Source organism: Ovis aries, chromosome 24 (assembly GCF_016772045.2).
Source record: "Ovis aries strain OAR_USU_Benz2616 breed Rambouillet chromosome 24, ARS-UI_Ramb_v3.0, whole genome shotgun sequence".
In the NCBI taxonomy this organism is placed as follows: Eukaryota; Metazoa; Chordata; class Mammalia; order Artiodactyla; family Bovidae; genus Ovis; species Ovis aries.
The window spans coordinates 20211882-20227417 of NC_056077.1; the positions used below are offsets into that span (position 1 = coordinate 20211882).

General features: G+C 37.8%; 1 protein-coding gene across 1 annotated transcript in view; it reads left to right on the forward strand.

Annotated features, from left to right (window-relative positions):
- Positions 1 to 15536, forward strand: part of LOC101102527 (cytochrome b-c1 complex subunit 2, mitochondrial) — a 25461-nt gene continuing 9925 nt past the window's right edge. The window contains exons 1-10 of the mRNA XM_004020830.4: positions 1 to 96; positions 3128 to 3211; positions 3306 to 3455; positions 4522 to 4586; positions 5929 to 5985; positions 6178 to 6302; positions 7815 to 7912; positions 9514 to 9571; positions 12933 to 13028; positions 13353 to 13552. Of these exons, the coding sequence (XP_004020879.1) occupies positions 64 to 96; positions 3128 to 3211; positions 3306 to 3455; positions 4522 to 4586; positions 5929 to 5985; positions 6178 to 6302; positions 7815 to 7912; positions 9514 to 9571; positions 12933 to 13028; positions 13353 to 13552 (966 nt within the window). The 5' untranslated portion in view covers positions 1 to 63. The remainder of the gene's footprint in view (positions 97 to 3127; positions 3212 to 3305; positions 3456 to 4521; positions 4587 to 5928; positions 5986 to 6177; positions 6303 to 7814; positions 7913 to 9513; positions 9572 to 12932; positions 13029 to 13352; positions 13553 to 15536) is intronic.

Below are 15536 nucleotides of genomic sequence, written 5' to 3' on the forward strand. Positions count from 1 at the left end.
GTCAGCCACCATCTTGCTTTCTTCTAAGGCGGCAGTGACCGCGGCTCAGAACAGTCTTGAGCAATGAAGCTGTTAACCAGAGCCGGGGCCCTCTCGGTGAGCACAGCTGGCGGGCTTGGGAAAGGGTTGGAAAGCAGATGGTCAGCAAGGTCATACGGACCGGAGTTGCCTGGTTTGGGGCCCTTGGGCGCTGGGCTTCGTTCTGCCCTTCAGCTGAACCCTGCAGGCCAACTGGGCTCCAGGCTGGGTGGGTCAGGCGTTGGAAGGCCCGCTCGTGCTCTGAGCAGAGGAGACCTAATGCAGGAAAACGTGCAGAGTTGAGAGAGAGAGGGCTTGAGAGCAGAGGTGAAGCGATTCGGTGGAGACACCTTTGAAGGTCATTGCTGCACTTGCGTGCAGGTGAAGAAGCCCGCGAAATATGGGTCGCAGGAGGCCAATGTAGACCTAGTCCCCGATCCCTACCCTATCAGCTGCTGCCTTTGTTTCTTGGCATATCATGTAGCATCAGCTGCTCCAACTGTTAAATGGGCTTATGAGTAAAATCATAAGAAAAAAAATGAGCTAATACCTGTATAGCGTTTTTCAGTGAACCTGGAACTTGATTGTTACTGTCGTGTCATGGCTGCATAAAGTGTGCTTTTCTTGATCTTGTTTTAATATTATCCAGGAGGGGTTCTTAGCCCTCCCTTTAGAGCTTCTTAAGGCTCCTCCTCCATGTCCGAGTGACACATAGCTGTCACTTGGAGAAAACTCCAGTATCGGTGTTATATCATTGTGGACTGGTGGTTATCAAGAGGGGACAGTTTCAACCTCTGAGTTTAAAACAACTCTTCGAGGCCAATTTTGCCCCCAGAGGACATTTGGCAATATCTAGAGACATTTTTGGTTGTGACAACCTGAGGGGCGGGGGAGTGCTACTGCTGAACATCCTTCAGAGCTCAGAGGTACCCGCAACAGAGTTATCCAGCTCAAAATACCAGGAGAGCCTGGGTTGCTAAGTAACGTAGTACTAGAAGCTTCTGAAAAACCAGGGAATGGAGTTTCCAGGTACTTAATATTTAAATATATAAACTATGAATTATACAAATGACCATGATTTAGACTGTAATTCTCTTAGCCTTCTTAGCACCCCAAACTAACCGGTGATTTTAATAACCCTTAGAGGGAAGTCCAGTTGGACTGGCAAAAGAGCTCAAAACCTCCTCCTCATTCATTCCATCCTCACCTTTCAGTAGAAAAAAGAACTCAAAGGTAACAGAGTTGAAGAGGACCAATGTAAACAAATTGCAGTAAGCTTGAAAGCAATTGTTGTTTCTACTTAAAGCATTTACTTTACATAAGAATAAACTTATACATCTTTTGTTATTAAAACAAAATAGTAATTGTATGGACAGTTACTAGGATAAATCTTTGCAACAGGTTTGACTGGAACAAATTATAGAAAGTACGTTATCAACAAAGTGTCACTGCTCAGGCACATTTGAGAGGAGAGCACCTAAATCTACCTTAGCGACTGATGTGCCCACATATCTTAATTTTTTTACTTTTTGGAAAAATCAAAAGCTAGAAACACTAGTAGAGTTAACTGTACCACACCCAGTGAATGAAATTGTTGATAATAAAGCAAAGCTAATGGTAATTTATAATTTGAAAGTGCTAAGGAAAGTTATGACCAACCTAGACAGCATATTAAAAAGCAGAGACATCACTTTGTCAACAAAGGTCCATCTAGTCAAGGCTATGGTTTTTCCAGTAGTCACATATGGATGTGAGAGTTGGACTATAAAGAAAGCTGAGCGCAGAAGAATTGATGCTTTTGAACTGTGGTGTTGGAGAAGACTCTTGAGAGTCCGTTGGACTGCAAGGAGATCTGACCAGTCCATCCTAAAGGAAATCAGTCCTGGGTGTTCACTGGAAGGATTGATGTTGAAGCTGAAACTCCAATACTTTGGCCACCTGATGCAAAGAGCTGACTCGTTTGAAAAGACCCTGATGTTAGGAAAGATTGAAGGGAGGAGGAAAAGGGCGGATGAGAGAATGAGATGGTTAGATGATATCACCAACTCAATGGACATGAGTTTGGGTAAACTTCAGCAGTTGGTTGATGGACAGGGAATCCTGGGGGTCACGTGGTCGCAGAGAGTCGGACACAACTGAGGACTGAACTGAACTGAACAGCAAATGAAAACTAGGAACCAACTTTTTGACAGTACAGCATTGAAGCTGAATGCACAACCAGCAGCCCTCCTGGACAACATGAAGTACGATGCAGCCTCTGAGGGGCTCCTTGGGAAACTCAGGCAGCATGTTCATTTAATCCTGGGAGTACTAAGGTTTAATTCTCAACATCTCCACTAGTAATCTTATGATCCTTAGACATAATCAAAATTAATTCTGTGGCATTGTATATCATTTGCCAAAAAAAAGCTGAATAAAATTGCACATTTTTGATTCATTATCTGACATGTAAGAGGATCCCTTCCCATGGCTGCATATTACATTTTGAGAATCTGCTGTGGGTGTACCTATTGTTAATCTCAGGATATATTAGTCAAAGAAGATAAAAAAAAAAAAAAAACCTTTAGTTGTGTAGTCTTAATGTAGCACAAAAGAGAGTGAAGATACTATGGGAAATATTTGGGGCTTGGATGAAGTTTTATTTGATATGCTTTTTAAAGGTTACTAAAATAATTTAAGGAAATGAAGTCATTGGAAAGTAGACTAAAAAGATGAGACTCTTTAGGCAGATAAGAGAAGCAGTAATGCTGAAATCTATAAAAGGGTATGAATGTGGCTATTCCACACTTTTTGAAAAAGTTCCAAAGCATTAGAGCCTAGAAAGGACCACTGGGAGCTCTAGTAAGGTTGTTAAAGGGTAAAATAAAATGCAGTGAATCTTTATATAAGAAATGAACATGTTCAACTCAGCGTTTCTTCTAGCTCTACAGATCACAAATAGAGATTTAAGAGTGGCATGGGTAAACTGGTGGGTTAGTTAATACGTTAATCAGCTGAATCCTCCCATGGAGTTTTTTTACCACTGAACACCCTCTATTGCTTGGGCCAACTCAGATACAGTGCACTCTCCTTTTGAGAAATGTGGTAACCTGTCTTTTTTTGTATTTAGAGATTTTATTCCCTCAAAGTTGCTCCTAAAGCTAAAGCCACAGCAGCCCCTGCAGGAGTGCCTCAACATCCTCAGGACCTCGAGGTTAGTCCCCTGAGTTACTCACTGGACACAGATGCCTTACTGTTCTTGGTAATATAAAGACATTCATCACATCCCTGATTTATTTTATATACAGTTTACCAGGTTACCAAATGGTTTAGTGATTGCTTCCCTTGAAAACTATGCTCCTGCATCAAGAATTGGTTTGTTCATTAAAGCAGGCAGCAGATACGAGAACTTCAACAATTTAGGAACTTCTCATTTGCTTCGTCTTGCATCCAGTTTGGTAAGCATCTTTACTACTTCCGTGTGTTTAGAAATCTGTGATATCTTGGTGCTACAGAGAAGAAAAACTAAAAGCAGCACCCCTATGTTAGTTTCCTGGAGCTGCCATAACAAATTACTTCAGACAGTCTGGCTTAAACAACAGGAGTTTATCCTGTCGCAGTTCTAGAGGCTAGAAGTCAAAGTCATGGTGTCAGTAGAGCCATACTCCCTCTGAAGGCTCTAGGAAGAATCTTGCCTTTGTGTCACCCACAGCTTCTGGTGGTTGCCAGCAGTCCTTTTCATTCCTTGGCTTGCAGCTGCATCATTCCAATATTGCCCCTGATTTCATGTGGCCCTGTCTGTCTGTGTTTCTGTGTCCAAATATCCCTCTTACTGAAGGGCACTCTTAGCCAGCATGACCTCATTTTAAATATTTACATCTGCAAAGGCTATTTCCAAACAGGGTCACTTTTGTAGGTTCTTGGGTAGACATGAATTTTAGTACAGACCTCTAATATAGCATGAAAAATCACAGGATACTTATCATAGAGAAGCAGTAAATTAGCGCCCATCCAGATGTTCATGCTAGAGCATAAGGAATCAGTAAAAAGACAACATTTTTAGGGTGGCAAGACACATGTACATCCATGGCTGATTCATGTCAATATATGGCAAAAACCACCACAATATTGTAAAGTAATTAGCTTCCAATTAAAATAAATTAATTAATTTTTTAAACAATAAAAGAATCATGTACCAAAAAAGGACATTTTTAATTTTTAAAAAGAAGTGCCAGAAATTGAAAGAAAATTACTTTTTCCCATATGCAAATCGCTTTCACAATAGATTGATGAATCCAACAAGCATGTATTTGATAACTGAATTTTTATCTAAATGTGCTTCATATAAAAATCTATACTTGTGCTTTTGGGTCAACTTTGTTGGGTATTTCTTAAAAGGAGGCAGTATTTTTAGTTAGTGTTCCTTTTGAATTTAATGACAGACATTAGATTTTGACATAAAGTGATGTTTGGCAAACTTGGCATTAAAAACTACCAAAAATGGTTGTTTTTTTCTTTTCCAAGACTACAAAAGGAGCTTCATCTTTCAAGATAACCCGTGGAATTGAAGCAGTTGGTGGTAAATTAAGGTTTGTTAAAAATAAATAATCGGAAATAATGAAAACACCAGAAGATGATCAGTTGTAAAGGAACTTTTCTCGTGTTATCAAGGTGGTTAACAGTTTCTTAAGGCACAAGAAGGAAAAGACTGATGAATTTGACTGCATAAATGTAAAACATCTTTATGCCTGAAAGTAAAAATCTAAGTAACTAAAAGTAGGTATTTGTAACATATGTAATATGGAGAGGATTATTTGGAAAAATAAAGAACTGCAAATTAGGAAAACAACCAAAGAGTAAATGGATAGGAACAAAGATAGGAATAGGCTGTTCCCAGAAGAGGAGGCCAGAAACAATGATCTTTACTTATAATCAACAGTTCAATACCATTTTATACTGCTGGTGGGAGTATGAGTTGATACAGCTACTTAGGAAAGAATCAAGAAATATCAGTTAATATTAAAAATGAGCATATTCTACAACCTAACAGTTTTTAATCCACATGCACAAAGGAATTCTTTATGTTGTGACTGGAAACAATCTAAATGCCTGTTTTTAAAGAGGTGGATAAGTAAAGTATGATACAATAATATGCTGGGACTACTACAGTTAGGAATGAATAGCAGTTAAGAAATGAATTCAGTCTGTATCAACATGGCAGACTTAACAAAATGTTTTGTGGAAAACAAGTTTTAAGATATTTTGGAGGTATGAGGAGGTTTTTAACAAAATAATATATAATGCTTATAATTATGTTTGTCTCAAGTGGGAGAAAGTGTGAGAGCCTAGGAAGGATACAAAGAGATCTTCAACTTTAAAATTGCCTTTTCTTTTTTAAGTTGTGGTAAAATATATATAAGATAAAATTTACCACCTTTAACATGTGTAGTTCTATAATAAGTGTCATTGAGCAACCATCACCACCACCCATCTCCAGAATGTTTTCATCTTCCTCAACCCAAATTCTGTAGCTATTAAACACTACCTTCCCTTCCCTCAGCCCCAGGCAAGCACCATTCTGTGTTGTTTCCATGATTTTGACTAGGTACCTCATATCAGTGGAATCAGACAGTATTTGTTACCTTTTCATGACTGACTGACTTCACTGAGCAAAATGTTTTCAAGGTTTATCCAAGTGTAATATGTCAGGACTTTCTTCCTTTTTGTCAAGTTGAAATACTTAACTCTTCTTTTATTTAAGATTTTTTTTAATACTTAAAATCTTTAGTTGAGTGTGCATATTTTTGTTCACTATTACTTATACTTTTTATCCTTCAAAATATTTTTTCCAAAAGATTGATTTCATGAAGATAAAAGAGAAAGCTTATTCTTCTGATTTAGATAATTCACTGTAATTTATTTTTGACTCAGCGTGACTTCAACAAGGGAAAACATGGCCTATACTGTGGAATGCCTGCGGGACGATGTGTGAGTACCTGTGATACTTAGTTGCTCAGTTCTACTCTTTTTTTTTTTTTCAATGTGGCATGACCTCTGATGTTGGTTTTGGATTATTATTCACAAACTGCCTAAAGTTGAATAAAAAGCATTACAGTTATGTAGAATGGATGTTCGTTTTAAATTTTTGACTGGTAACTCTGAGCTTCATGTCTTCTGTAGTGATATTCTAATGGAGTTCCTGCTCAATGTCACCACAGCACCAGAATTTCGACGCTGGGAGGTAGCTGCCCTTCAGTCTCAGCTCAGGATTGACAAAGCTGTGGCTTTTCAGAATCCACAGGCTCGTAAGTGCACTTTTAGATTATATTCGGTTGTTTCTAAGATACTGGGATTTCGAGAAAATCAGTTTTTAGAGAAATAAAACTGCTGTTGAAATTCTTTTTCTCCTTGGGTTTGAAAATACACTTTCCAAAAATTTGTCCACTTTTTAAAACATTGTTCATTTCTAAACATTTGTATTGATTACTTTTCATCGTTAATATGTAAATTTATTATCCTAGGCCTTTCACCTGTGTTTTATGCCCATCCTCCCACCACTGATTTTTTGTTTTGTTTATTTATTTATTGGTTGCACTGGATCTTCCATGCTGCGTGCAGATTTTATCTAGTGTAGGGGAGCGGGCTTCTCTTGCTGTGGAGCATGGGCTCCAGGCCTGCAGGTTCAGTAGTTGTGGCGCACAGGCTTAGTTGCTCCTCGGCATGTGGAATCTTCCCAGACCAGGGATCAAGCCCATGTACCCTGCATTGGCAGATGGATTCTTAGCACTGTGCCACCTGGAAAGTTCCCTGGTGTTTTTTGTTTTTTAACAGTCTTTTATCTTTAATTGAAGGATAATTACAGTATTGTGGTGGTTTCTGCTTTAAATCAACATGAATCAGCCATATGTATATATATGTCCCCTCCCTCCTAAACCTCCCTCCCTGTCCCACCCCTCTAGGTTGTTTCAGAGCACCCCCTGGTGTTTTTTAATGATTGTTTTACTTACACCAAATCTGGCAGCAATTTATTGCTGCTGCTGCTACTTTTACTGTTATATATTACTGCTGTTGTTTAGCCAGCTCCCTTTTATTGGGTTTTTCCAAAGCAATCAACTTAATTTTAAAAAACCTTTTCTGTATTCATGTTTGTGTTTATAGAATGTTTGGTTATATAATCTTGACAAGCATATCTGGCAGAACCAATCTGTAAGATAAAAAAAGCACCACTGATTCTCAGAAGTCATAGGACTTCTGGTAGGAGCAGAAATGTGCAGGTAGCCCACTGAGGTATAAACAGGCGACCAACTGCAGGGGCTCAGAATGGCAGGGACTTCATTCACATGCAGGCCTGTCAAGTGTCTGGAACATAGTGAGTGCTTGACTCCTGTTTGCTCATATTATATTTCATGGTGATAAGTTTATTACCCCAGACCTTTGATAAAAGAAATAGAATAGTAAAATTGTAGAAGAGATGACTTTTCTGTCCTGAGTAGCTTTCTTCCCCACTGGTAGCAGTGAGGCTCCAGCCCTCATCCTTTGTGCCTGAACAGTTATTGTAGTCTCCTGGCTGGTATCTCTCTGCCCAGGCATACCTCTTCAGGTGGATTCTGACATTTATAGGCTGCTATCAGAGAATCTTATTTTTCTCAGCACATTTGACTGGCAGAATTTTAGAAGTTGCTAGAGGTTAAATGATAATAAATTTTCAGTGCTTGAATGCGATGACCAAAGTTGTATAATTGTTTTCGAGGCTCTCTACATGGTGTTGTCTTTATTTAAACAATGTTTCTGTAACTGCTTCTTTACTTATTTTACAGACGTCATTGAAAATTTGCATGCTGCCGCTTACAGAAATGCCTTGGCTAATTCCTTATATTGTCCTGATTATAGGATTGGAAAAGTAACACCAGATGAGGTACTGATAAAACACCTTACATTTTTAAATGTGCTCATTTTCACATTAATTTGAATGTTCATCTACCACTCAGTTTTGTTAGCTAATTTTCTTGTCTTCTAATTTTAGAGATTCTCTTGCTTGCTTTTTTTTCCCATCACTTTGCTGCCTTTTTTTTTTTTTTTTTTGGCTATACTACGCAGCTTGTGGGAGCTTAGTTCCCCTACCAGGGATCAAACCCATGTCCCCTGCAATAAAGAGCAGAGTCCTGAACCACCAGGAAATTGCCCATTCATCAACTTGCTTTTTAACTAAAATTCTGTCTGAACAGTTCTTGTGTATCTTTCAGCTAAAAAAAAAAAAAAAAGTGTTTATTATGAAAGGGGCAATTCCCTGGTGGGGAGTTACAGAAATTTCAGAATTACGTTCTGAACAGAAATTTCATTCATTCATACTTTATGAATTCATTACAGAAATTTCATTCATAATTTATGAATAGAGTATATTAAGGGGTCCCATTTTTCAAAAAGTAAGGTGTGTGTATCATAGACAAATACCAAGATATTAACCATGATTATCAAAGTTACTAGCATTTTTAAAATGTATCCCTAGGCTAAAGGAAATTCTAAAGAAATTGGTGCTGGAACACTTTGAGCAAAAGCAGCATTCAGTAGAAAAACATCACCAGGAAAAAAATATATGACTTTCCAAGATGGCTCCATAGATGGAGACAGCATTCATTTTAGGGCACAAATTCTAAATAAACTGAGCTTCAGCAAGTCTAAACATTAGTCAGGGAACCTTGTATGCCACCCCCTTGCCATGAATTTTTAACACCGCAGGTATACTGTATATCTATTTATGCACTGTATGTATATTTGTACTTTATATATGAAGGATTTTCTTTTTTTTTTTTCCCTTCCCCCAAGAAGTAATTTTCACTCTCTTGGGAACAGTAATATAGTTGAGAATGCATGTTTTAGCCCTACTTTTATATAAAGATTCCAAGATCTCACATTGAATCTACTGTATAAGCCTATATTAGTAGGGAGACATTAACGAATATTTTTTAAGCTCCCAAAATAATTCTGTAGTCATCCAAGTTGGAAAACCTGGTATAGACAGTAACTTAATAGCAAAAAAATCTTCAGACAGGCAAGAGGAATATAGTGATATAACTGTTAACTCTACTGTAGAGTGTTAACAACAGTGCTTTATTACTACCTGTATAAAGATGAACCTGATGTACTACTTAAATCACATTATAATAAAAATCATAAACTTCGTCCCATTTCTTCAAGTTCAAGCCAATATGTGCTCTTATTTTTGTTTTGTTTTTTCATTAACAGCTTCATTGAGATGTAATTTACATACCATACAGTTCACCATTTAAAATGCACAATTCAGGTTTTTATTCTATTCACAGAGTTACATAACCATCACCACATTCAGTTCTAGCAGTGGTTTTTAAAAGCTCAATTTAACTCAGTACTGGGAAGTCCCTTATAGTTTATTACAGCAGCTTTTAAGCCTGTTTATTTTCTGCTAAACTGCACTTTGACATTTTTATAGTTCTTTATATTTATACCAGTATAACCAGATAAATGTTTTTACTTTCTCAGTTACATGACTATGTACAGAATCATTTTACAAGTGCAAGAATGGCTTTGATTGGACTTGGTAAGTTGGCAATTACCTGCATGTCAGTTTGCTTCTTTTAAGAGTAGTTCTTTTAACTGACAAACATAGAAAACAGACTTATGGTTGCCAAGGGGGAAGCACGGGAAAGGGTTGGTTTGGGAAGAGCAGATGCAACCTATTATGTATAGAACAGATAAACAACAGGATCCTGTGTTATAGCACAGGAAGCTATATTCAATGAGAAGGTAGAATTATCCTTGAAACTGTAAAATCAGATACTATCATATGTAACTGTGTATATATACATCTTTTACAGTTATATCAACATCTAGATAACTTACAGTTCCATGTTTCTTGGCTCCCAGAGAAAGTGGTAGATAGTCAGGAAATTCCCTGAGGTTGCTGACTTTTCCTTTTGTAATTGTTGGGGTAGTGAAGGGGACACCTTTCCAGTGCATTGTAATTCTATCACTATATTGGTAACCAGCCTCAATTTATAATATACTCACTTGGGTATTTTCTTAAATTCTGATTACACAGTTCTCCATATGTTGTTCTGTCTCATTTTAGAAAGTGGTTAATCGAAAAAAGAGAAACTAAGGTGCACTCTTAGTAGATGCTGCACTTATAGTTAAGAATAAAGATATTGTTTCATTGTCTCTGTATGAGTTACTTTAAAAAAGAGTAGTCCCTTAAGCTATAATTATGTGATTACTGGATTGAACAAAATTTGAGAACTACCCTGTTTTATGTCAGAAAGTCAGTATATGATAGGATTTTTATGCACATAATTTTTTAAATTTATTTGGCTGTGCTGGATCTTTGTTGCTGCATAGCCTTTTCTCTAGTTGCAGAGAGCGGAGGCTACTCTCTAGTTGTAATGCACAGGCTCCTCACTGTGATGACTTCTCTTGTTGCCGAGCACAGGCTGTAAGTCTTCAGTAGTTGTGGCGCACAGGCTTAAGTGCCCCGCAACGTTTGAGATCTTTGCAGATCGAGGATCAATCCCAGACCTGTGTCTCCTGCATTCGCATGCAGATTCTTTATCACTGAGGCACCAGGGAAGCCCTGATAGGATTTTAATAGCTAGTCTTTCATGGAAACAACCGGAATGTCCACTGACAAATGAATGGATGAGGAAGATATGGTACATATATACAATAGAATATTATTCAGCCATTAAAAAGAATGAAATAATGCCACTTGCAGCAACATGATGGATGTAAACATTATCATATTAAGTGAAGTAAGTCAGAAAGAGAAAGAAGTACCACATGATACCACTTACACGTGGAATCTAAAATACAGCACTAATGAACATATCTGTGAAACAGAAACAGACGCCTAGAGAACAGAATTGTGGTTGCTGAGGGGTGTCAGGGAGGGAAGATTGGGAATTTGGGATTAGTAGATACAAACTAGTATAGATAGAATGTATAAGCAACAAGGTCCTACTATATAGCACAGAGAACTATATTCAGTTTCCTGTGATAAACCATAATGAAAAAGTATATGTATAACTGAATCACTTTCCTGTACAACAGAAATTAACACAACATTGTTAATCAGCTATACATCAATAAAATTTTTAAAATATCCTCAACACAGTTTTATAGCATGTAAATAAATCCTCCACAACTCTGAAAAGAAAAAGGCTAGTCTTTTTTTTTTAAGTACTAACTTTTAAATTCATTACAGTATTTGCAAAACCTATGACAAAAGGCAAATTTCTCTAAGCAAAGAGCTTTTTACAAAGAGCTTTTAAGTACAGTTTAATAGAGAAATCGACAAAGGGATGAACAAACAATTCATGCAAAAAGTGTATTATGTGTGTATACAGTTATTGTAAAAGATGTAATAACTAAGAAATTTTTAATCTGTGAAGTTGGCAAAAATTAAAAGATTGACACTACCCAGTATTAACCAAGGTATGGAGAAATAGGCACTCAAAAATTATTGGTAGGAGTGTAAACTGGTATATTTTTGGAGGTCTATTTTAAGAATTTACCCTTCGGAAATATTTTGATAAGTTTACAAAAGAATATTGTTTGCAGTAGTTGGATTCTGTTCATTTGTTTTATAAATAATAATTGAGGTATAATTCACATTGTGTAAAATTCACCTTTCTAAAATGTGTAGTTTGTGGTTTTTAGATACTCAGAGTTGTGCAGCTATTGCCACTATCTAATTTCAGAACATTTTCATCATCCCCAGAAGAAACCCCATACTCATTAGCAGTTACTCCTCATTCCACCTCCTTGCATCCGACAACTGGCAGTCTACTTTTTATCTGTAGAGAGCTGACTATTCTGGACATTTCATACAAAGAGAATTATACAGTAATAGCTTCTGCAACTGACTTCTTCCACTTAGTCACTTAGCATAATGTTTTTAAGGTACATCCATACTACAGCATGTACAAATGTTCCGTTCCCTTTTCTGGCTGAAAAACATTTCATTACATTTTGTTCATTCACCATTTGGACATTTGGGTTGTTCCTGCATGTTTTAGCTATTAAGAATATAAACATTCACGTGTAAGTTTTTTAACAAAATATCTTTTTCATTCTTTTGGGTGTATACGTAGGAGTAGAATTGCTAGGATTAGGATATAGGATATCTCTCTATTTAACACTTTGAAGAACTATGAAACTGTTTTCCAAAGCAGTTGAACCCATTTTATTTTCCCACCAACAGTGTATAAGGATTCCAACTTCTCCACATCCTCACCAATATGTACTGTCATATGTCTTATGAGGTGGTATCCCATTGTGGTTTTTGATTGTACTGATTGATAACATTGAACAACTTTTTTTGTGCTTCTTGGCTGTTTATGTGTCTCCTTTGGAGAAATGTTCGTTCAAGTGCTTGCCATTTTTTAATTGGGTTGTTTGTTCTTCATTGTTGAGTTGTAAGAGTATTTTATGTATTCTGGATACTAATCCTTACCAGATACATGATTTGCAAATATTTTTCCCATTTTGTGGAGTATCTCTTCGTTCCTTTTAAAAATGCCTCTTGGTGCTTATTGCAGTATTGTGCAAGCATCAGTCATGTCCATCAGGAAGAGATTGATTAAATAAATAATGGTACATCAGTATAATAGAATTCTTTATAACCATTAAATGTTTGGTGTAGTCCACTCAGAAGTAAATTACAAAAGACAATTTAGAAACTATCAATAGAAGACACCATTTTAAAAATAAAAAGGACAATATTAGTATTTACATAGGAAAAAGGTTCTAGATGAATATATAATAAAGCTGTAAATGCATATCTCTGTAAGAGCATTATAATATTTTAATTATATAATGAAGCATTTTTAAAATAGTAGGTATTTACAATTGTGTTTTAGAAATTCTGGTTCTGTAGTGTTTTTTGTTTTTGTTTCTACTGACAGGTGTGAGTCATCCTGTTCTAAAGCAGGTTGCTGAACAGTTTCTTAACATAAGGGGTGGCCTTGGTTTATCTGGTGCAAAAGCCAAGTACCGTGGAGGTAAGCATTTTGTTCTGTTACGGTTAATTTACCAGGATGCCGCCTCTCCCCCACAATAGCATATTGGAGTATAATAGGCCTGATTGTTTACTACTAAACAGTATCAATGTGGAAAGAGAGAGAATCATTGTGGAAAGTATCAATTGCTTGGGTATTATGTGTTAAGTATGTTTGTGAATGTGTTGGGGGAAGGACAGGATAGCAAGGAGAAGACCAGGCCAGAGAAATGCTTCATCTTAATGCAGTAATACCATCTAATAGAGAATATTGAAGAATAAAACCAAAAAATGCTTTCTTCTTTGCTCTTTCTTTACATGGCCCCAGGTGAAATTCGAGAACAGAATGGAGACAGTCTCGTCCATGCTGCTCTTGTAGCAGAGAGTGCAGCCATAGGAAGTGCAGAAGCAAATGCGTTCAGTGTTCTCCAGCACGTCCTCGGTGCTGGACCACATGTTAAGAGGGGCAGCAATGCCACCAGCTCTCTGTACCAGGCTGTTGCCAAGGGAGTTCACCAGCCATTTGATGTGAGTCTGAACAGTGAACATCTTTCCTTTTGTTTTCAAAGGCTTAATGTTTATAGTGTTGTCCTGGGAACTTGATCTAAGTGTTAATCTGCTTTTAAAATTTAAGATGACTCAAAGAAAATCTTTGTAAAATTGAAGAGGCAGCCAGGCTTAATTTTAGTACGTTAGTGGGTCTATCAAAAACTTACTGTTATTCTAATATAAAAATAAGAATTGAATGCTTAAAAAATCCAAAATTCCACTCTCTCTTGGAGTTTGCTCAACTTCATGTCCATAAACTTCATGTCCATGAACTTCATGTTCATGTCACCGTGCTTATTTAACTTACATGCAGAGTATATCATGAGAAACGCTGGGCTGGAAGAAGCACAAGCTGGAAGGAATCAAGATTGCCGGGAGAAATATCAATAACCTCAGATATGCAGGTGACACCACCCTTATGGCAGAAAGTGAGGAAGAACTAAAGAGCCTCTTGATGAAAGTGAAAAAGTTGGCTTTAAAGCTCAACGTTCAGAAAACTAAGATCATGGCATCTGGTCCCATCACTTCATGGCAGATAGATGGGCACACAGTGTCAGACTTTATTTTTCTGGGCGCCAAAAGCACTGCAGATGGTGACTGCAGCCATGAAATTAAAAAACACTCCTTGGAAGAAAAGTTATGACCGACCTAGAGAGCATATTAAAAAGCAGAGATACTACTTTGCCAACAAAGGTCTGTCTAGTCAAGGCTATGGTTTTTCCAGTGGTCATGTATAGATGTGAGAGTTGGACTATAAAGAAAGCTGAACACAGAAGAATTGATGCTTTTGAGCTGTGATGTTGGAGAAGACTCTTGAGAGTCCCTTGGACTGCAAGGAGATCAACCAGTCCATCCTAAAGGAGATCAGTCCTGGGTGTTCGTTGGAAGGACTGATGTTGAAGTTGAAACTCCAATACTTTGGCCACCTGATGCGAAGAGCTGACTCATTTGAAAAGACAAATGAGGATACTGATACTGGGAAAGATTAAGGGCAGGAGGAGAAGGGGACGACAGAGGATGAGATGGCTGGATGGCATCACCGACTCAATGGACATGGGTTTTGGTGGACTCCGGAAGTTCATGATGGACAGGGAGGCCTGGCGTGCTGCGGTTCATGGGGTCACAGAGTCGGACACGGCTGAGCGACTAAACTGAACTGAATGTCCATTAAGTCGGTGGTTCTGCCTAACAGACTCATCCTCTGCTGCCCACTTCTTTTGCCTTCAATCTGTCCAAGCATCAGAATCTTTTCCAATAAGTCAGTTGTTTGCATCAGGTGGCCGAAGTATTAGAGCAGTTCAGTTCAGTGAACTTAACTGAAGTTTAAGCTTCAGCAATAGTTTAGGATTGACTGGTTTGATCTCCTTGCCGTCCAAGGGACTCTCAAGAGTCTTCTCCAGCACCACAATTCAAAAGCATCAGTTCTTTGGCGCTCAGCCTTTTTTATGGTCCAACTCTCATATCCATACATGACTACAGGAAAAACCATAGCTTTGACTATATGGACTTTAGCAAAGTGATGTCTCCAGTTTTTAATAGCTATCTAGGTTTGTCTTAGTTTTCTTGCCCTGGGGCAAGCGTCTTACTTTCATGGCTGCAGTCATCGTCCACAGTGATTTAGGAGCCTACTCTTTCACCCTCATTCTGTTTGCTTTCTACCATCACGGAGGTATCATCAGCTTGTGATACATCAAGCCTGGCATTTCGCATGATGCACTCTGCATATATAGCCTTGGTTGCACTCCTGTCCCAATTTTGAACTAACACCAAAAAAAGGTGTCCTTTTCATCATAGGGAGTCAAGAGATACCTAGAATAACAGGCAAGTCTGGCCTTGGAGTACAAAATGAAACAGGGCAAAGGCTAACAGAGTTTTGTCAAGAGAACACTTTAGTCATAGCAAACACCCTTTCCAGCAATACAAGAGAAGGCTGTTCACATGGACATCACCAGATGGTTAGTAC